The sequence below is a fragment of the Elgaria multicarinata genome, chromosome 10 (genome assembly GCF_023053635.1).
Source record: "Elgaria multicarinata webbii isolate HBS135686 ecotype San Diego chromosome 10, rElgMul1.1.pri, whole genome shotgun sequence".
NCBI classification, from domain to species: Eukaryota; Metazoa; Chordata; class Lepidosauria; order Squamata; family Anguidae; genus Elgaria; species Elgaria multicarinata.
This window is the reverse complement of record NC_086180.1, coordinates 1,589,367-1,611,432: the sequence shown is the minus strand read 5'-3', so window position 1 is coordinate 1,611,432 and position 22,066 is coordinate 1,589,367. Positions and strand designations below refer to the sequence as shown.

General features: G+C 48.3%; 1 protein-coding gene across 1 annotated transcript in view; it reads right to left on the bottom strand.

The window, feature by feature from the left end:
* Positions 1 to 7,087: 7,087 nt before the first annotated feature.
* Positions 7,088 to 22,066, bottom strand: part of LOC134404443 (cytochrome P450 26B1) — a 30,041-nt gene continuing 15,062 nt past the window's right edge. Inside the window, exons 3-6 of the mRNA XM_063135132.1 lie at positions 11,803 to 12,078; positions 11,171 to 11,326; positions 10,298 to 10,579; positions 7,088 to 7,662 (exon numbers count right to left, since the gene is read on the bottom strand). Coding sequence (XP_062991202.1) covers positions 7,270 to 7,662; positions 10,298 to 10,579; positions 11,171 to 11,326; positions 11,803 to 12,078 — 1,107 coding nt within the window. The 3' untranslated portion in view covers positions 7,088 to 7,269. The remainder of the gene's footprint in view (positions 7,663 to 10,297; positions 10,580 to 11,170; positions 11,327 to 11,802; positions 12,079 to 22,066) is intronic.

Genomic DNA, 22,066 nt, shown 5'->3' with positions numbered 1-22,066 from the left:
TAGTGCATCACCATGTAAACAGCTTGTAAAAATGGCAGGTTTTGGGACTTTGCCTACACAGAAGTAGATGAAGCTCATCAGCCAAATTTGATCCACAGCCGCTTGTCCCGAGTGGGTGTAATAATGCCTGTTTGTGAACTGCAGATTAAATCCAGAGCGCCAAAAAGTAAACTTGCTCCCTCATTCAACACCATTTCATTCCAGGGCTTTCTCCCGAGGCTGGGCTTTGCAAATACCCCCTTCAGTGCTCACAGTGTTAGGAGGTGGGGGCAGGTTTTAAAGAGAGAAACTTTCCAGGAGTTCAGCTAAAGTTAAAACAAACGGGAGTAACGTGAAACTCCGGCCTGAAACAGAGTGGAAAGTATGTTTCGGCTACATCGCCCACCATATGGAAGGCCCCGCGAGACAAGCCCATAAAGCGGTGAGCTTCTGTTGGCGTGAGGCTGGCTACATCGGCGCACACGCCCCCCCCTTGCCCCCCTCCTCTCCCTCCCTGTCTCTCGGGGTCTGCTGCAGCTTTTCAATAAAGCTGTAAATTAGAGGCAAAATAAATAAAAGGGAAGGGAGGAAGACGAAAATGGCAGAGGGGAAAGGCCAAAAGGAAATGACCTTCCCTTCTATTAAGTAGGTGTGAGGTGGGTATTCTAAAGGCATCGTGGCTTTGGGGAGATCAAGGAGCTGCACTAGCCCCCCTTCAACTGGGGCGGGGGGTGCAGGCGCAGGAGCCGGAACGCCCGTCCCACGGCACTGCTCTTGGCTGGGGCGATAAAGGGCGCTTCACGTTTGTGTCGCTGGCAAGTTGTAGTCAAGCAGGAGGAGGAGTGGGCCTCTGAGGGTGTGCGGGGGGGGGGGGGCGAGATCAGCTTTCTCTGGTCCGCTGCAAGGAATGGGGCCTTTGGACTAGAGCATGTCAGATTTTCCAGTGAGCCATAAAGCACCGCCATTAATTCCTCCAGAGCTTTCTCTGACTAGAACAAGAAGAAGTTTGTACAGAGGAGGAAAGGGCTTCCTACACAGGAGCTCCGGACTCTGTGGGGGGGGGGGGGCAGCGAAACTGAGACACCGCTTAGGCCAAACCACAGCGTTTCAGATACCAGAGAGAGAGAGACACAGAGAGACAGAGACAGAGAGAGAGAGAGGGCACTCTCTTTTTTGAGAACCATTCTTTCCCTATCCCAAAAGACATGATAGGAGTTATAAAGGCCCTCCTTAGTAGAAGAATGGAGGGGTGTGTGTGATTTTTCTTTTTCTTTTTGGACAGAAGCTTTCCTTGTGATTCTCTGGAGTTAATCAGATATTGAGCTCCTTCACATGAGCAAAATAAGGCACGCTCATGACTGACCACTCACAGGAGTTCACGGGTCCTTTTGACGATGACGTTAACATCCTGCACTTCTCCTGCGCCTTCCCCCGGTAATTCCATTCTAAAAAAAAAAAGAGGGAACCTGGATATCCCGAGTCTGCTGGAATATCTCAGGATTTCCTCGTGTGCAGGGGAAGATACGCAGGGGAAGGGCGCTGTCCCATTCAGGGCTATGAGCATCAAGAGGAGGGGAATTTTCCCATTATAGAACACATGGTCGCCCCCTTCTGGCCATGTAATGCAGCCCCATTACAATTGTGCAAGAGAAACAGGAAGCAAAGCCCCAGTGATTTCCCCTTATTGTCAAGCCCATAAACTCCACCTCAACTTCTCTGTCAGAAGGGGTGCAGAGCCTCACTTCTTTGCACAAGTTCCCACTGCTACCAAGGAGAGCATGCCCAGTTCTGCCCTGTGGGAAACGTTTGCCTCCCTCCTGGGCATTCCATTGCCTTGGTTCCCCAGTGCTCAGCCTCCGCCTTCTTTTGCAGTGTGCAGCTACTCTTGCGTCCTTAGCTCCTGTGTGAGGTTCTCTCTCCTCAGGCCAAAATGACCTTCTGCTTTCCTTATGGAAGCTGCGGAGCTGGGTTTGCACTGCAAAAACTGGGGCAGAGTGCAGGTGTTTCAATTCAGTCTGCAAACCAGCTTATCCAGGGAGGGAAGTGGGGAGGACTTAATTTCTCCTCACACACCCCGAATCAGAGGATTGGTGCCATGTTTGGTCCTGGTTTCTGAACAGAACATTTCAGCCCAGGGAAATGCACGTCGCAACCACTTCAATCATGTTCAATTGAAGAAAGAAGATTTTTGAACTTCATATTATGTTCTCCAAGGTTTTTGATGGGTAATTTTATTTCTGCTGTTTCTGCTTGGATTGGTCTTTTTAGAGACACACTCGAGGCCTTCAAGATGCAGCTGGACAACCCTCTGTCAGGGATGCTTTAGGGTGGATTCCTGCATTGAGCAGGGGTTGGACTCGATGGCCTTGTAGGCCCCTTCCAACTCTGCTGTTCTATGATTCTATGATTTATGAGTTTAGCTGCATTAACATTGTGGGTGAGTGTTGAATTTTACTTTAGCAACACTTTTTTTTAAAAAAAAAAAAAAGTATTGTATTGCTTTATTAGCCACCTTCGAAGCTGCAACTGGACCTCGATCCAATAGAGATTCCCCTCTCTCCCAAAAAAAGATCAAAAGTTCTGGAGATTCAAGGTTTTTTTTTATTATGGAAGTCTATAAAATAGCCACGTTGATTATTTCTTTTATAAGATCACGAAATACACAACATTCATTGTTTTGCAACACATCACAGACACAGGCCCACCCGGATGTCCTTGTCCATGCCTGAGCCGTGCCGAAACTAGAGCGCCTCCACGACCTCCGACCCTTTCAACGGAGTGGGCGTGAGAGAGAGAGAGAGAGAGAGAGAGAGAGCTTCCTAGAGGACTGACCGCCAATATTATATACACATCAAAAACCACATGACACAAAACACATCTACACACTGCACCAAAACAGGTGCTTATTTCTTTTAATATTAAAACAACAAACCCAATGGAGTAGGACGTTCTCCTGCACACACCTCACTGAAATGAGCAGGAGCAATGCCAGTGTGCTGCGCTTGTGCCACTGCTGTTCATTTCAATGAGGCTTGTGCGGGAGAACCTCCCACTCCACGGCGTCCCATGCTGATAAAACCTATTATTTTTTCTTTTTCTTTTCCAGACAAGGTTTACAACAAAGAAAAAGGAGGAGCAGGGCGATGGGGATAAATCATATTTTACTAAATAACAAATATTTAAAAACAGCAACACTTTTTTATACTAAATATCTATTTGAATTATAACAAAAATAGTACTTATAATTATAATTATTATTATTATTATTATAATAGTTTATAAACTCAGACAAAAAAACACCACCTTTGTGTATAAAATAATATAGCAAATTGGAACTGTGCTAAGAAATAAAAAGAAACACAACATATTCTGAGTCTCGAAAGTGCTTTATCCTGCAAACCCACTGCAGTAACATTTTAATTTATTTATTTATTTTAGTCAAGTTATATTAGTTAGGAATGGTAAATCAAAGAGGAGCTATCCTTGCCTAGATACAATACACACATGTATACAGATATATAGATATATAAAGTTTATAGATGTATACCTCTTACATTTCCCCCCGCCCGCCCGCCCGCCCCCATCATCACTGGTTGAATTTTTAATAAAGCACCAAACCCTTCCTCGGTTCCCCATCATAACAAGTACTTCGGTGTCTAAAGCTTCACGGCTGTTCATCTTCTCCCCCTCCACCCATGCCTGGGCCAACCGCAGGCATTTTGGCAGTTCAAGGGAGGCATTGCGCAATTTGAGGGGTGGCGTCCCTCAACAACTCTGCGAAGGGACCTTGGGATGCACCTCTCCAGCGGCAGGCAACTCCACTGATGCCCGTAGAGATATTGCTGCCCACCCTGGCAACCAACTGGGTTACTTAGGGGATGCTGATCCCCTAAGGGATCAGCAGGAGGAGAGGCCTGACGTATTGCGAAAATGACCAGAGTTCTACTTTGGAAGCTTGTGGGGTAAAAAGTGAAATCAGGGGCCAATTTTTAAGAAAGACACACACAGCCAGAAGAGATCTGTAAAAAGGACTGCTTGTAATTGCAACGTGACCATTTTATTATGCGCATCTTAAGACCACAAAGTGTGCAAAGATGGATTAAGAAGGGCAACAGGCACGCAGTGGTTAATTTCCAAGGATGGAGAGGGAGGCCGGGGCCCCGACCCGTCAAGCAAGTTGTGTTTTGTGACCTGGCAGTCCCACCTCTTGATGCTAGATCAGTGGCGGTGGACCGCATTTGCGCAGTGGTGAATCTCAGCAGGCATCTGGACGGACGTGTCGCTTCTGTGCTAACCAGGCATTCGAGGCCACCAGACTGGGCTGCAAGGATGAGCCTTAAGGGCCCAAATTTGGAACAGATGAAATGGTGCAACCCTCTTCAAGTGACACTTTTCACCGTTTTCAAAAATACAAGAAATGCATGGGACCCAATCCATCAGGAGGTGCCCTTGTGAAAGTTCCCCAGCAATGAACGCGAGTTGCATTCGCACAGCCCCAGGCATCTCAAGGGAGGTTGTGCTAGAGAACCTCTCCATGGTTTGTGCCCCATGCAACTACCAGGGCTCCACCACAGGTTTTCCAGCTTTTAAAGTCAAAGAGTTTGCCAAAATATAAAGAAAGCATTGTTGAAACACTTGCATTGTTTCAATGCTGTTCAGCAGCCAGGAGAACCCAGGGGCCGCCGATGCTGTTCCATGGCGCCCTTTCCCTCCCCCATCTCCCTCACTGCCCACCTGACTTCGTTTGCTCACACTGCCATTGAACCTGACTGGCTGCGACAACATACCTGCTTCTTATTTTATGGGCATCCATCATCAAGTTGAACATAGTGCCCTGATATCATCAGCAGAAACTAGCTAGGTCACCATAGCCAATTGGACGATAAACTATTGCATAGACAGTGAGGGCAAAAAGATGAGAGGAAACTGCTCAATTCCTGCATTGAGCAGGAGGTTGGACTCGATGGCCTTGTAGGCCGCTTCCAACTCTGCTATTCTATGATGCTATGATGCTATGATGCTAACAGGAGCAGCCTCAAAACAACATGAATGTAAAGGTGGACGCCAGTTTTCAAATAAGTGTGAGAAACAAGGTAAGTCGTTTTGGCCCAGCTGCAATTCCTAAGTCCTTTTCAGGCCTCCTCCAAATTAAAGGGCTTTGGATGAACTTTACCATCCTCAGTCTTTTCCACATCTTCATCCCATTGACCATTTTAATCTTGCCACTTTGCCACACACTTGCATACACACAGACTGCCCATCCAACTGACGCACGGTTAAAACTGTGCACAAGATGGCAGCAAACTATTTGGCATTGAAATGGCTTTGATAAAAGAATCAAGAACAAGAACTAGTCCATTCATTCAGGGGGCTTTGAAACTACCTGCAAACTAGGCACGGATTTTGCTCCATTGGCTGACCTCAGTGAACAAGAGAGAGAGAGAGTGGTTGTCAAGTATTCTGGTTACATGGAAAGCATTGCTAGAATAGTCACACACACACACACACACACCCCAAGTCCCATTTACCCTGTTTCTCCTTGGTTTATAAATCCACTATCAGCCATGATGTGTTTTGAACTCCTGTGACTGATGAGGAAAGTGTGGCCTCTGAAAGCTTGCAATACTCCAGAACAGCCTTCCTCAACCTAGGGCGCTCCAGATGTGTTGGACTGCATCTCCCAGAATGCCCCAGCATTCTGGGAGTTGTAGTCCAACACATCTGGAGCACCCCAGGTTGAGGAAGCCTGCTCCAGAACAACTACTTGGTCCAGTATCTAAAAATATTATTTTTCCCCTTAATGTGGTTAATTTGGCTATTAATGTGAGTAATCACAATTTTGAATTCAAATGATGGCCCTAGAAATATGGCCGTTTAATTGGAACACCTGCAGTTTCCAATGAACAGGTAAACTCATTCCCGAATCACTCCAGGCAAAGAAACAACTTTAGGCACCTGAAAACATGCCACGGCTTATAATACACAGGTGGGCTACTGAGAGACGCCCACAGCCCCTGCGGAAGCCAAGGTCTGTCTTGAAGGTTGTATGGCAGGATGGAGCCTGCAGGGGATTTAAATACAGGCAGCATAGCAGCAGTTGGGCAGTTTCAGAAAACGTTATTTGTTCATGATCTTCGCTCTCTTTGCGGCTTCCACCCTCGCTATACTCGAAAAGGAAGGTGGGCACAAGCTTTGGAATTTGGTTAAGAATTTGGGCCTTGGAGAAGGGTGACCAAAGAGTTTTCTCAGTCACCAGATGTAGAAGCATTCCTCTCAGGAGCCGAGAATGCACAGGCCAATTCTTCTACATCACACTTCCCTGATAGTATTTTTAGAACAGGTATAGGGGAAGCAGCCACAAAATAGCCAAAGAAGCACATATTGATGTCAGAAGGATGAGACACAAGGTTTGGTTGCACAGACTCTATAGATTCATACTTGTGCCTAAGCCTTTAGGTTTTAGAAAAACGCTTGTCTTCCTCAGCCATTTTTTCCTAACTTCGCCACACACATTTTAAACACGCAAGGAGGTGAACATCAACATGAGAAATGTCCCGTGAGCATTAACACTAATGGTGCAGCAGTCCCAAAGTCACCGCTTGAGACCTCACACACCCAGGTGACACAGCAAAGCACTCGCTCTGGAACCATGAGAAAGGGCCCCATGGCCACCATCGCCACCACGACAAGACAATACTGATTTGTACCAGGGCCTGCTTGGGGACTCCCTTGGCCATTTTCAATGAGAAAGCAAACATACTCCCCAAGTGCTGTTGGATCTCACTGGATGATTTAACACTGTTACTTTATTGGTCACGATTGGCCAGAGGTCACACACTGCACTGCGGCTAGGGAATATACCTCCCACAAAAGGACAGAACAGCTGGACTCCAATGGCTAGCTAATTGCAGAGGTCTTTCTCCAGAAGCAGAAGCAGCAGCAGCAGCAAACCTCTCCTTGCAGCAGAAATGTTTCCATTTCAGAGAATATATAAATGTTTATATACTGTTTCTACGATCAAGACAATCCCTTCTGCTTTGTGTTCAGAAAAATGAAACAAAATCCATCAAGGTGAGCTCCTCAATCTGTCCCCACCCCCACCCCCCAATCACACTAAAACACCACCATTGTTTTGGCATATTCATCAGAGAAGTTTTGCTCAAGGATGTTCCACAAAAGGTGGTGAGGTGGCGTATCTCCATCAGTGGTGGGTTTTGCTCTTTCCTTTCCATTCCTCCATTCTAGGCCCCTCAACCTCCCCAACCAAGAGAAGCGGACCAAGGATTTGGCTTACACAGTGGCACCCAACATGGTTTCTGTTTCTGTCAAGATTTCATTCTGATTTGAATCAAGTCCAAAAAACTTGACCTTGAGTCCATCAACCGGGTGGACAACAGGGACCAGCGTGATCCGAGGGAAAGTCCTGGTGGCTAATTCAAATCGGCTCGTGCTGGCCAGCTCAATGGCTAGTGCCTTGAGGAACAGCTTGGCAAGATGTTTGCCAAGACAGGTCCGTACACCTCCACCAAAAGGGAGGTAATGGAACCTGCCGTCTTTGTCTTCAGTACGGTCCTGTCCAAAACGGTCGGGGTCAAACACGTCCACATCCTTGAACACAGGAGCTGTGTCATGAGTGTCCCGGATACTGTACATGACACTCCAGCCCTTGGGGATTTGGAAACCCTGTAGAGAAGGACAGGGAACAGAAATTAGGAAGAACACCAGGGAAACAAACAGGGCAGGGGGGAAAAGATGAAGGAGGGTGCCCCTCCCTCCCTCCCTCCCTGCCTGCCCGCCTCCCTGCCTGCCCTGGGGCTCTAGCACCACCTGTCTCCAGACTACACAAGACACCCGTTTCATATGTGGTAAGCCTTTCCAACACAGCGGAAGAGAAGACTGAGGTGGGCTACTACCAAGTCTTCTCACTGCATGAGTGAACTTTGGTCAAGTGCAGAAAGGCCCAGCCATGGAAGTGCCTTTTGGAAGCCATTCTGCAGAGGAGTTCTGGACCAGGCACCACTAAAACCTACATAAGTCAGTCCTCATTATGAAATAAGAGACAGAGTCAGGACTTTGGTCCATTGGAAGGGAGAAGCAGTTCTGTAGAGTCCCAAAACAAGGTAGCAGCAGTAGGCATATCTATACATGCCATGAAAGTCTTGCCAGGTCGTAAGCCATAATATGAAGGCACTTGCCACTCTTAGCTCAGGGTTAAATGCACATGCTGTAGATGTGTTGAGAAATAAGTGTTGGATTAAAAACTGGCTTCCAGGGACTTCAAGTGCCAAGATTTCCCTGTAGGGAACGTATCAGCTGCAGCTCTGGTTTCAGTTTACTGAAAGGAGCACATGCAAATTCTGAGCATGCCCAGCTGGAGGGAAGCCACGACTGTTTCACTGATATTTGTGGCTTGTCCATCGTGCAGCAATCAGGTGTTCCTCAAAGCCCATCAGGCAATCAAGTTGCCCACAGCTCCAGTCAGCTCGTAACTCTATGTCAGCTGTCGGCTGGAGCGGGTAGGGGAAGGGTGGTCTGGATCTATCCTGTGATTCACCACAGCTTTAAAGCATCTGAGAAGAAGGTTAAGCTGGGATATGTTGAGTCATGAGCTCAGCCTATGTCAGAGCCCTTCCCATGAGCCGAAACCCCATGGAAACAAGGCAACAGAGGGTGGCTTTGCAACATAAAGAGGACCATATGAGTAAGCGCTGGGTCAAGTTCTCTTACTTCTAAGGCATGTCTCCTGCACAAGTGCCCACAGAATAGCAGCTCTTGGTGTGTTTCTCATGTGTGGCTGTGCGCAGCAGAGCATCAATCACCTGGCGAGCCCATTCAAAAGGGTACGAACTCAGTTCTTGACGCTTGGGAAGATGTATGGGCTGTGACAGCCAAGCCATGAGATTGTGTTTTGTTAGATGGAAATTCCATCTGCTCTCAATGAGTAATCCCCATGCCATCCAAACATCTGGATCCAACCCTCACTTTTCTCATCCCAATTTAGATGTTTGGTTACAGCAATTATGTGTCTGCAGACCCCCAATTTTGATATCAAATTGTGAATGGGCCCCCAAGGATCTCCGGAAGAGGTGTCCCCCAAGGCCAACTCTGAGGGCTACGACACAGGATACCAGCTGCACACGGCTCACACCAAAGAGCTGCCCCCTTCCCCAGTGAGAGACGCCACCCAATGAACTTAGAATTGTGTACAAAAGGAACAAGGCAGCCATGTTGACTGTAAATCCATAGAGTGCAATCCCTTTATTAGGCCAACTCAGAGATCACAAAAATGTGCAAGATTTGGGGATCTCCAGATCTCTTCATCAGGCAAGATGTTGCCAAAATGATGTTGGCAGGGGAGGGGGAATAAGGGGTGGGGGGAGGCTGATTAGATATTGGCGTCAAGCTGTCTGCATGGTCAGACTCAAGATGATATGGCGGAGGGGGGTAGCGGGCATTCAAATTGGGCTCTGTCAGGTAATCTGACAGTTTTGGGTTTCGGTGCACCTGGACCACTGAGAAGAAGAAAGGTTGAGACAATTGTAGGTTGTCCAGCTTTGAATATATAAAATCCAGCTGTTGCCTCAAACCTGACATCTTGATACAACATCTAGTCAGTCTCTTTCTCTCTCTCTCTCTCTCTTATTCCCTGCCCACACCTGCTTCTGGTGACATCTTGCCTGATGAAGAGATCTGGAGATCTCCAAAGCTTGCACATTTTTGTGATCTTTGAGTTGGCCTGAAAAAGGTGTTACACTTCATGGGTTTTAGAATTATATACATTTCTAATAATATTTAGGAACCAAGGAGCACAGGAAGCTGCCTTATCCTGGCTCAGAACTTTGATTCATCTAGCCCAGCATTGTCAACACGGACTGGCATCGACGGTTCTCCAGGGTTTCAGGCAGGCGATTTTCCAGCCCCACCTGGAGAGGCTGCTGAGGATTGAACCTGGGACTTCCCGTGTGCAAAGCAGGGGGCTCTCTCATTGAGCCCCATCAGGCCCTCCCTGAAGGTTAGATACAAACTACCTTCAGTTCATAGCTTAAAAGGGTGGTTACAAATAAACCATTTTGATTGTGGTCCATTTGATCATTTCCACTTCTGTACATACGTCACCTTGGGCAATTTTTACAGAAAGTGACTGATAAGCCCTAAAAATAATTAAATGTAGACAAACTCGTCTGCTCCCGCAAAACCCACACGGTTTTCCCTAGATAGAGCACCAGCAGGTACATGCCAGACCCACTTTCTCAAATGAATACATGCCAAGGGGGACTCGTTTGATCTGGGAGGGCTAACGGGAGATCTCTCTACTCACATCCAGCTCAAAGGTCTGCAGCACCGTCCTGTACCCTCCGGAGATGGGGGTGAAGAGTCGCAAGACCTCCTTGATTACGCAGTCCAGGTAATGGAGGCCACTGATGGTGTCCAGCTGGATGGAGCCCTCACAGAGGCAACCATTGTGGAGGATCCCTTTGCTCCTCAGCTCTTCGCGAAGCTTCTCCAGGACCCCGGGATGTTTCAGGAGCTGCATAATCAGAGTGGTGCTCGCACTGGCTGTGGTAGCGTAGGCAGCAAAGATCAACTCAAGGGTGCCATCCTGCAAGGCAAAGAGGGCCACAGGTTGGAGATCTTCAACTATTGGGTGGTACAGAAATGTAATAAATAAATCAAATAATAAATAAAGGCAGTGCACCCATGGTCGGCACTCTGTAGGAAAGCGTTTGAACTTGGGAACCATCTTGTTCTCCCATCCCAGCAAAAAAAAACCATGCCATGGGGACTTGAGCTAACCTTATCACAACTCTTTTAGCACCCCTCAAAATTCCTAAAGATGTTACATCTGAGCAGGAACCTCCAAATTCACTTTGGATTTCGTTTTAGGTAGAAAGAGGAGTAAGGATGAGATTTATTCGAGAGAACTTTGAACACTACAAATAACTGAATTGAGACATGACGCCAGAATGGACAAACAGCTACTCCTTATGAAGCAATAATCCTTCGCAATTCTCAAGTCTCTACTGAAGTGCGTCTGTGTTGCACTGCAGTAGAGTTCAGCCTCCACTGTGTTCATTCTGTGAGATGTTTCTAACAATCCTTCATATGCAAGAATTAGTCTAGTGCCCCTAGTGGTATCAGAAAGAGCTGCAGATCTCTGGTTGGATGGGAAGAGGAGAAAGTCTTTCCATACCTTCAGTTCCTGCATGGTCAGTTCCTTGCCATGCTCCTTGCCACTTTCTATCAGGAGGTCCAGTGCATCAGAGTAGTCCTTGCCCTGAGTGTTTTGCAGCTTTTCCCGGATGGCTTTCTCTAAACCCTTTTGCAATAGCTCTCGAGCACGAATCCCCTGCACAAGAAAACAAAATGATGGTTAAACCCCTGAAATAGCTGTCGGACAGCAAAACACAGGTAATAGGGCTCGCTGGGCAGTTCTCTTTCATGGTTGGCCTATCCTCTCCTGTAGAAACATTACTGGCTGAAGAACCCCACACATCTGGGCTGCCAGGACAAAAAGAGCAAAACAGCCCACCAAATCCCACCAAATAAGAGCCACCTGGACATATGCCAAGTAACTATGAAGATATGTAGCTGCCTCCTGCTGAGTCACACCTTTGGTCCATCTAGCCCAGTATTGACAACACTGACCGGCAGAGGCTCTCCAGGGTGTCGGGCAGAGACTTTCCCATCAGCTATCACAACCTGATCTGGTGAATCCCAGAGACTAAACCTAAAACCTTCTGGAGTCAAATCAAATGCTCTACCACTGAACTATGGAACTTGCCCCAACCTTCCAAGCCATGCCCTGATTGAGGCATCTCTTACCTTCCGGTAGCCACTAAAAGGCAGGTCTACAGGTAAAGAGAAGACATTCTCCACAAACTGCTGGTAGACCTCAAAGAGGTGGCTGAGTTCTTCATCTGGGATCCGGAATCCAAGCAGGACCCGGATGGCCATGCGGAAGGTGAGCTTCTGTGCTTCATAATAGACATTGATGGATTCTGGGTTGCTGCTCCAAGCCCTCAGCGTGTCTTGGATCACCAGCTGGATCTTTGGAAGGTAGCTCTCCAGGGCTTCATGGCTGAATATTTTGGAGAACACCTGAAAGAAAGAAAAAAGAAACAACCATATAATTTAGTGGTGATTGATTGATGGCTTGATTGATGGATAGATATGCATGCCTCAAGATTATGCACATAGGGACACAGAGCTACCTTGTGAGCCACCCAGAGAGCTTCGGCTACTGGGTGGTATAAAAATGCAATAAATAAATAAACAAGTTGTCCCTTGACTAGTATTTAGTCATGGACAGAACTGCCCAGACACAGACGCAGCCCAAAGCACTGGTTGGGGGCATCAAAACTTTCCGCATGTCAGTGAAACTGCTATTCAGTCCGATCAAGCGCCCCTTCGGATCCCTTGCACTATTGCAAGGATACTGAAGTCTTTCCCAGACTGTGCAGCATGGCCATTTGGACAACAGGGCGTCTCTGCTTAAAGGTAGGCTAGATGGAGAGTGAAGATCAGAGCAAAACCCAAAGTGAAGATCCGTATTTTATGATTCTCTCGCTTGCTGATACACATGGGCTGAGGGAGAATGGAGCATAAAGAGGGACAACAGAAGTCAATGGCAATTCAAGCCAACGGCAAATTCAATAGCTGGGCAGTGTGTGACTCAGTCCTGACAGTCATCAGGGGGCTTTCGGCCAGTCATTATCTCTCAGCTGAATTCAACCCAAGGATGGAATGGGAAAGGAGAAGCCTACGTACAACCGTGAGCTCATTGGAAGGACCACCTTCCACAGGTGGTGTGAAAAAGGCAAGCCAATCAATGGAATAATACATAAATTGCAATTGGCAACAGGAAACCCAGTTCACTTAAAACCCAGCCTGACTTCTGCAATGCACTCTGGGCTGCATCTTATGAAAGGGATTTGCTTTGGTTTTAAGCTGAGCACTACCCCTAGCTACAAAGCATAGGCATATTGCACCAATTCTGAATGACTCACACCTTAATAGACCACCTCTTTTTTCTTTGAAAGAAACACAGCCAGGAGAAGGATTCTCCCTGCTTGTATGTTTTGAAGAGAGAAGTGACCGTTTTTACATGAACGCATCATTCATGATGGAAGCAGTGTGTCCTCCTTATACAGTCTGTATTCCAATATCTGCAGCTTTTGGCTAATTGGCTTCTTTCAGCCTCATCTATGAAATGAGAATAATGACAACCCACCTGACCGGGTTGTTGGGAGGGCAAAGAACGGAACACAGTGCCTGTGACGTTTCTGCAAAGTGAACGTTCTTGAAAGCTCAGCAGTGAGCCAGAGAGAGAGAGAGAGAGAGAGAGAGAGAGAGAGAGAGAGAGAGAGAGAGGAACGCCCTCTCCTCTAGGAGAGCATCTCAGCTGGACCATTGTTTACTCTTTCATGGAGGGACCAAGGCAGGCAAACAGCAGAGCACAGCAACGCTTTTTGGGATGCCCAGGAAGCCAGGTGCAATCCAAGAGATGTGCCTGCTGCACCCAGTCCAGGATGTTGGACTAGTTGCCCGGGCTCTGGGGTTGCGTGGCAGAGACATCTGGCCCAGCAAAATGCCTTGGCCGGCCTTGGCCAATGTAAACTGCCAGTGGCCTTTGTCGGCAGCGGAGGGTGCCACTTGTGGTCCACACAGTAGCATCTCTGGACAGCAAGCAAAGCTCTTGCAACCTCGCCTCCCGCGAGTGCTCAGCTCGGCAGTTCGTGTTTACGTCCTGCCCCACGTTGCCTCCCCCTCTTCCCAGAGGGCCTGGGCGGAAAGAGAATGCTGGCTTACTTTTTATGAACGTACACGTGCACTGCCATGCTCTGGGCCTCCCAGCTCCAGCAGCAAGGAAGCACGCGCCAAGGTAAAGGTCAGGCGGTCCTGTACGACTTCTGCCGACATCCTGCTCATGTCGCGGTCTTGGGGGGTGGCAGGGGGAGTGGGGGGAGGGCTGAATTCAGGAAGGCAAAGGGAGCCCCGAGCCCCGCTTTTAGCCAGCAAACGCCAGCGGGAGGCTAACCCTTTCAAGCTGTAAATGTGAGAATTCCGCCACCCCACCCCACCCGGCCATCAGGAGCTGCACACAGAACGTAACAGTTTCCTGAACGGGATTGTTAGATCAATGTTCTTCACCCAGGGACAGGATCCAATCAGCGCCTAAGCACGACTCCACACTTCAGCGACAGAGGGTATTCTGTCCCTGGGTGTCCCTGGGATCCTGTCCCTGGGGGAAGAACATTTGTCTAACAGGATTGCCCTGCTTTGCTAACGTACAGCACCTTTCATGGGGGGGGGGGGTGTTATTTGATCAAATAACAGCCCTGATCTTTCAATGGCCATTGTGTCACGACCAGCCATGTCCGGTTCATAAGCAGAGCCAGGCCTTACCCACCTCGGCCAGGGTTGGGGGGAGGGGTCCAGGGGCAGGAGGCATCCTCTGCCCCCATGCCTCCTTATAGGTAAACACAGAACAAGATGGAGGCCAGAGCCGAAGGAACAGACCCAGGTGGGATTGCCCTCCTAGAGGTCTGTGCCACTGAGAGGTTGTTTTTTTTAAGGTCCATGGCATATAGAGCAACTGGCAGGTCTCCAGACGGTCACCCTGGGAAGACCCTTTGCCTTGGAGAGTCACTGGCAGCCAAGCTGAACGTTACTGGCATCAATCGACCATTGGCCTGAGCCACTATGAAGCGGATCTTTCTGTATCCAAGGAGATTTTAAAAAGGAAACAGCCTTCATGGGATTAGGCCCTGTGATGCAGCTGCCTTTTTTTCATCGTCTGGAAGAGAAGAGGTGAGGAGAAGTAAGCCTAAAAAACACGAGGGAGGAAGATTAATCCCGACAGGGCTGAACATCAGGACTGAACCTGTTCAACGGCAGGCTCAACTCACAAACCTACAGTGAGTCTGAGCATGCCTCTGCCCATGTGCAGAGTGCCTTTCTCTCCCCTGTGGACCTCTTTGTGTGTCTGGAATTAAGAGCGAGTTCCAGGGTAGGAGGTGGCATTTCTAAGCAGACCCGATTTCAAATGGCTTTCCTTTCGGACAATTAAGCACCAAGCCTCAACACGGGGCATCGTCTACCCCCAAAGAGAGTCAGGCAAGGTCATGGGCCTTTGGGTGCCTTACACCAACACCAAAGCTAAACTTGTCACCGAAGATGTACTCAATAGGCAGTTGTGGCCAGTACGGACTCCCCACCGAGAACAGCGTCCCGGTACCCTGTACCTGTTTGCAAACACCCATTTCCTGCATTCACACGTCTGCCATCAGCCCAAGGAGGACAAGCAGCCCCTTTCGTAGTCCTTTGGGCTGCCTCTGCTCTCCTTGCAAGACGGGGGCAAGGGCAGAGCTCATGTTCATCCCACGCCGGTCCATGGGGCCAACGAAGAACAGAGCCAATCCAAACCTCCCAGCCTGATTGAAATGCTGTTACCCTTCAGATTTCATACTTCGCCAGAGTTTGTGATGTGGTTCTCATCGCAAAGAATTAATGCTTATAAATGCATGGTCAGAGAGAAAATACATTTCAAAGTACTTTTTATGAGAAAACGCATTCAGAGATATGGATTTATAGATGCACTTGGTGTGGGTTTTTCCTTTTAATTGCAGATTAACTCCAAAGTGGGATGAACGGACTTACGAATCGACACATGCAAAACTGGCATGAGCAGGAATGAGGCTGATCCATCCAGCCACGATGACCAGCCAGAGGGAGCAGCAGGGAAATGACCGTCCATTGAGGCACGGGGGGCCGCTCTTGATCCCCACAGCTAGAGCCATCCGGGTGCCCCAGGAGTGAAAGGAAAGTGGAAAAGACACCAGCCAGGGCGTTCTCCTTTCCGGAGAATCGATTCCACACTTGCAGAGGTTGCTTCATTGGTTCTATTTTTACGTCAGCAGAAGAACACTCTGCTCAGTTCCAAGAGATGTGGGTGGGTGAAGGGTGTGTGTGTGTGTGTGTGTGTTGAAGCTGTCACTAGTAAAATCTGACAAGAGCACTGCCTTGCCAAGCCTGGGCAAGGTGGCAGTGTGCCCCATGGAGGAGCCCAGCCCTGCCAGATGTCCACTGCCAACAATCACAGGCTGGCCATAGCACCAGCCTTTTCCCTCCCCAAGCTCGAGGGGGGGGCGGATAGGCCTCTTTCACACTCCCAGGACCACCTGAGGAGGGAGGGAAGTGTGAAATACCCTTGTGATTGGGCCTGTCAGGATCAGTAGTATTTCCCTGGCATTCAGTGCCAAGGGCAGCCAGGCCCCTGTGATTGTTGGCAGCAGACATCTGGCAGGGCAGGGCTCCTCCACGCGGCACACTGCCACCGTAGCACAGGCAGGAAGGGGAAAGCGCAGGAAATACTGCAGCCCTCAGGCAGACGCAGGCACGCGGCGTGGTCCACCTACTATGCACTGGGCAGACCCAGCTGAAACATGCAGACTGTCTTTTCCTGAGGACGTGACCAAAGCGCAGCTGACAGAGGCAGAGGCACTGACCACACTTTCAGCAAATCCGGAGAGGCTCACCTGGCACCGGCCTGATGGGGAAGGCCCTTTCATTCTCCCTCGCATTTGGGAACTGAGTCTAGTGCATCTTGCTGGTCTTATTTCCATCCTGGTACTTGCTTTTATTGTTTCTTGGTATTTTATGGCCACCCGGGGAGCCCCGGAGCACCAGGCAGGGTTCCACCACCCTGCTTTCTGGAATAAAACCAGCCAACGGGCAGAGCTCTGCCCCAAGGAGCTTATATTCTAAATTTCGGCTGGGAGGAAGTCAACAGAGAGAAGGGAGAGATGCTAGTTGCCGCCTGCAGTTTCACCCAGTAGATTCTCAACGGTGCTTCCATCATTTAGTTACACTGGTTTTGTTTTCAGAAGGGAAGCGCTACGCTAACACTTCACTTGGACGTCTGCAAGCTGTGCCTCTGGCCCCGGACATAAGAGAGGAACCCGCTCCAGACTCAATGGTGAGTGGGGGGGGGGGACGGGACATGACTTCTGCACAGTCTCAGAGGCACCCTTCTTTAGTGCAGCGTTCATGGCATTTAAAACCGGATCCGGATCAGCAGCTTCAATAATCTTTGGCTCCCATGTTTTCCTGCAGGAGATCCACAGACCCTAAAAAGGCTGCCACTGTGGCTTCTCCCGCCCTGCTCCACCGCCTCCTCTGCCCTGCCCTGCCCTGCCCTGCCCTGCCCTGCTGTAGGATGCAAGAAGCTGCCCAGCAGGCGGAAGAACCACAGAAGGAACTGGGGCAGAAGAAGGCTGCAAATGCAACCTCTGGTCTGGTTGTAATCTGGCAACCCTCCTCCCCAAAGAAGCAAATGCAGCGGCCCCCTCCTCCATTGCCGCCCCAAGAGATTTTGCGGCCTGAAGCAGAGCCCAAATAGCGCACACTTTAAAAGTCTCATTGCACCATTTGGACCCTGTTTCTGGACCCATCCTCTGCCCCTCTGTCACCTGAAGCAGGTTGCTTCTTCATCCCTGCTGCGTCTCAGGGCCAGCCGTGGCCCCCTCTCCCTACAGCAAATAAGGGATGAAGTGGAGGGGGGGGCTGAGCCCTGCATCTCTCCAACTCTGCTCCAATCCTTCCGTGATACTCCAGCTTGCTGGGATTTTGCAAATCTTCCCATGGAGAGAAATCCCGCCGTTCTCTCCACCACCCGCACCATGGTTCTCGCAGACCTTTAGGCTAAAACCCCTGCGCCCTCTAGTGGGCATTTGCTGAACCGTTCTTGCCAACCCCTTCTGTCCTCTGCCCCCCCCGCCGCCCCCCCCCCCCCCGCGCCGCATAAGGTTATAAAAGTGGAACAGACATTAACCTTGAGGAAATTTGGGGGTTAGCTGAAAGAATAGGAAATACTTCAAAGCAATGCATTGCATTTCTACAAGGCGATCTAGAGAATCCTAAGAGAAGATATTACCAGGGGTGGGTGGGGGGGGTGCTATTGCTAAGGATTTAAACAAAAACCAAAAAAACCATACAAAGCAATACCTTCTCACAAAAAAACTGAATATGCTTTTTAGAAAAACCTCTCAAGGACATTGATTAGATGCGACTAGTAGCCCATAAAAAAATTAATCTATCTTCAAAGTCTATATGATGACCACAATCTCTTTAAACCTCTTTGCGGTTGTTTGAAGAAGAAATAATAATAATAATAATAAGAAGAAGAAGAAGAAGAAGAAGCCCACAGTAGCAGAACTGCCTGCTTGAATCCACCCTGAGGGTCTAACATCCTTTTGCACATTTTTACCCCTGATCCAGACTACAGTGAGGGACATGTGCAGAGCTCAGATTCCTGCCCAACTCACCCCATCACCCTATTTCCTGATATTAATTTGATTGGGGACAATAGAGGTGATCTTGAAGAAATAAATGCCTTTTTAGAGAAACTAGGCAGCATCACCTAAGTCGTGGTTCAGCTGAGGCATGGCTCATTATGCCAAATTCTTAACACAATGTTTGTGAAGGAGACAACTCTGTTGTGACAAAAATGCCTGAACTTAGGGAGCTTTTGTACTGTGTGCGTGTGTGTAAGTGCAGCAGTTCAATACAGCCAGTGACAGGTGATGTTTCTATGTGGTTGTGGTCATTGGATATACAATATTTGCATCTACTGGAGTGACACTGCAACAAAATTGGTAGGGTATCTTGCTATTGGAAGAGTTTCGTTCTTCTGGACTCCCAAGGCCAATCTTACACTTCAGTGAGGATGGAAGAGTCCACCCAATGCACCAAGCAACCCAAATGGTTGCTTGCAGTAGCAACTGTTTAAAGACTACGGCCACCATCCTGCAGGGTTGTCCAAGACACTTGACTGTTCCAAGTGGCTAGACCACATGATTTGAGAGGAGCACATAAGGAACAGAAGATGCTGGGATGCAACCCTTCATCACACACGGCTCACTCAGGTTCTGAAGTTGTCTTCCCTAGATCCTCTGCAATACTGCAAAGAGTCCTTCCTGGATGGTTTAGGGCAGACAGAATGTCCTGTCCCGGACCTGCAGATCAATTATTGCCCTGATGCATCCAGGAGATGACTGGTGAATGAACGGCTGACAGCGAAGGGTCAGTCTTAAAAAATAATAATAAATGGGTATGTGTTTGAAACTCATTGGACTATGTTCATCCACTTTTGGAATTCATGTATGTCAAGAATGTTCTCTATTATTATTATTATTATTATTATTATTATTATTATTATTATTATTATTTACATTTATATACTGCCCCATAGCTGAAGCTATCTGGGTATTGGATAATCAAGGGCTGGAAGGCCAGGCTACAAAAGAAGAGTACAGACAAGTGGCGCAGAAGTGCCGAAATGGCGTCAGGAATGCTAAAGCTGTGAATGAGCTGAGATTAGCGAGGGATGCTAAAAGCAATAAAAAGGCTTTCTTCAGATACGTGAGTAGTAAAAGACAGAGGAAAGAAATGGTGGTTCAACTGCTTAATGAGGATGGCAAATTGATAACAGATGACAAAGAAAAGGCTGAAGTGCTCAATTCCTACTTTGCCTCGGTCTTCTCCCAAAAGCGGGTCTATGACCCCCCTGGAACAAGTGAAGCAGAAGTTGAGGGGACAGGATTGCAGTTTGAGATTGATAAACAAATGGTCAAAGAACACCTAATTTCCTTGAATGAGTTTAAATCTCCAGGGCCCGATGAACTGCATCCAAGAGTAATGAAGGAGCTAGCGGAAGAACTCTCAGAACCTTTGCCTATTATCTTTGCAAAATCATGGAAGACGGGTGAGGTGCCGGACGACTGGAGGAGGGCTAACGTTGTCCCTATCTTCAAAAAGGGCAAAAAGGAGGAACCTGGGAACTACAGACCAGTCAGTCTGACATCCATCCCTGGGATAATTCTGGAGCAGATTATAAAGAAGTCAATCTGTAAACACCTTGAAATCAATGCAGTGATTACAAGAAGCCAACATGGATTTGTCAGGAACAAATCCTGTCAGACTAATTTGATCTCATTTTTTGATAGGATAACCTCCCTTGTGGACTGTGGGAATGCTGTGGATGTCATATATCTTGACTTCAGCAAAGCTTTTGACAAAGTACCACATGACATTCTGATTAACAAACTAGCTAAAAGTGGGCTAGATGGAACAACTATTAGGTGGATCCACAGCTGGCTACAGAATCGGACTCAAAGAGTACTTATCAATGGAACCTTCTCAAACTGGGGAGAGGCAACGAGTGGGGTGCCGCAGGGCTCAGTCCTGGGCCCAGTGCTCTTCAACATTTTTATTAATGATTTGGACGAGGAGGTGCAGGGAACGCTGATCAAATTTGCAGATGACACAAAATTGGGTGGGATAGCTAATACCCTGGAAGACAGAAACAAACTTCAAAATGATCTTGATAGGCTGGAGTGCTGGGCTGGAAACAACAGAATGAAATTTAATAGGGATAAATGCCAAGTTCTACATTTAGGGAATAGAAACCAAATGCACAGTTACAAGATGGGGGACACTTGGCTCAGCAATACTACAAACGAGAAAGATCTTGGAATTGTTGTAGATCACAAGCTGAATATGAGCCAACAGTGTGATATGGCTGCAAGAAAGGCAAATGCTATTTTGGGCTGCATTAATAGAAGTATAGCTTCCAAATCACGTGAGGTACTGGTTCCTCTCTATTCGGCCCTGGTTAGGCCTCATCTAGAGTATTGTGTCCAGTTCTGGGCTCCACAATTCAAGAAGGACGCAGACAAGCTGGAGCGTGTTCAGAAGAGGGCAACCAGGATGATCAGAGGTCTAGAAACAAAGCCCTATGAAGAGAGACTGAAAGAACTGGGCATGTTTAGCCTGGAGAAGAGAAGATTGTGGAGAGACATGAGAGCACTCTTCAAATACTTAAAAGGTTGTCACACAGAGGAGGGCCAGGATCTCTTCTCGATCCTCCCAGAGTGCAGGACACGGAATAACAGGCTCAAGTTAAAGGAAGCCAGATTCCGGCTGGACATCAGGAAAAACTTCCTAACTGTTAGAGCAGTGCGACGGTGGAACCAGTGACCTAGGGAGGTTGTGGGCTCTCCCACACTAGAGGCATTCAAGAGGCAGCTGGACAACCATCTGTCAGGGATGCTTTAGGGTGGATTCCTGCATTGAGCAGGGGGTTGGACTCGATGGCCTCGTAGGCCCCTTCCAACTCTGCTATTCTATGATTCTATGATTCTATGATTCTATGACAGGTGCGGGGGGGGGGGGCTGTGTCTTGTTTGCACCTGGCAAGGAGAGGAGGTGGGGCAGGGGCAGCAGTAAAATGAGGAAAGCGAAGAGAGAAATTATTGGCGTAGTGCGATGTACGTTTACTCAGAAATCTGTACCTTGGCACTTGATAGGGTTTATTCTCTAATGCACTCTTCCCCAACCAGGTGCTCTCCAGATGTGTTAAACTGCAACTCCCATCACTCACAGCCTGCATGGCATAGTGGGCAAGCTTAGGACTGCTCCCTCAGCCTAGCGTGGAAAGCCCCAAACCCACAGACTTCTCTGGCAGAAGCTTATGGGACTGGTGCCTTCTAGAAAAAAGAGCACCAGTATTTGAGCAGAGGGGTGCTCCAAAATAAATGGGCAATGCTTTAAGAGCAAAAGGAAATGCGGCAAATCTAGCAAGGCCCTTTGCAGCGGGCATCAGATCCTGCGCACGCCCGAAAGAGGCCTGTGTAGAGAAAGAAGTTCACTCCAAGGGCTGAATGAGCCCAACTGCAAATGTCCAACTAAGCCACTGTGTGGGATGAAAACAGGATATTTCAAGCTTTATGGTTTTCCTTAGGCAGAACATTCTTGCCCCGGTGTCTCGGCAGCAGGATGTACAGAGCACTCCAGGTATGTGCAACACGGAGCGCTTGCTGCTGGGAACCTCATAGCCTCGTTCTTGTTTGGATTTTCCTTGGATGGGGGGGGGGAGAAAGGGGAGAACTCCTGGTGACCTTTGGGTGGAGAGTGAATTTCAGATCCAGACTGGCACCAAGCAAATCCCCTCCTGGAGTTGCCAGATACAATCTTCTCACAAATATTCAACCCAGTTCTAGACAATTGTAGCAAAAGGAAACACTGT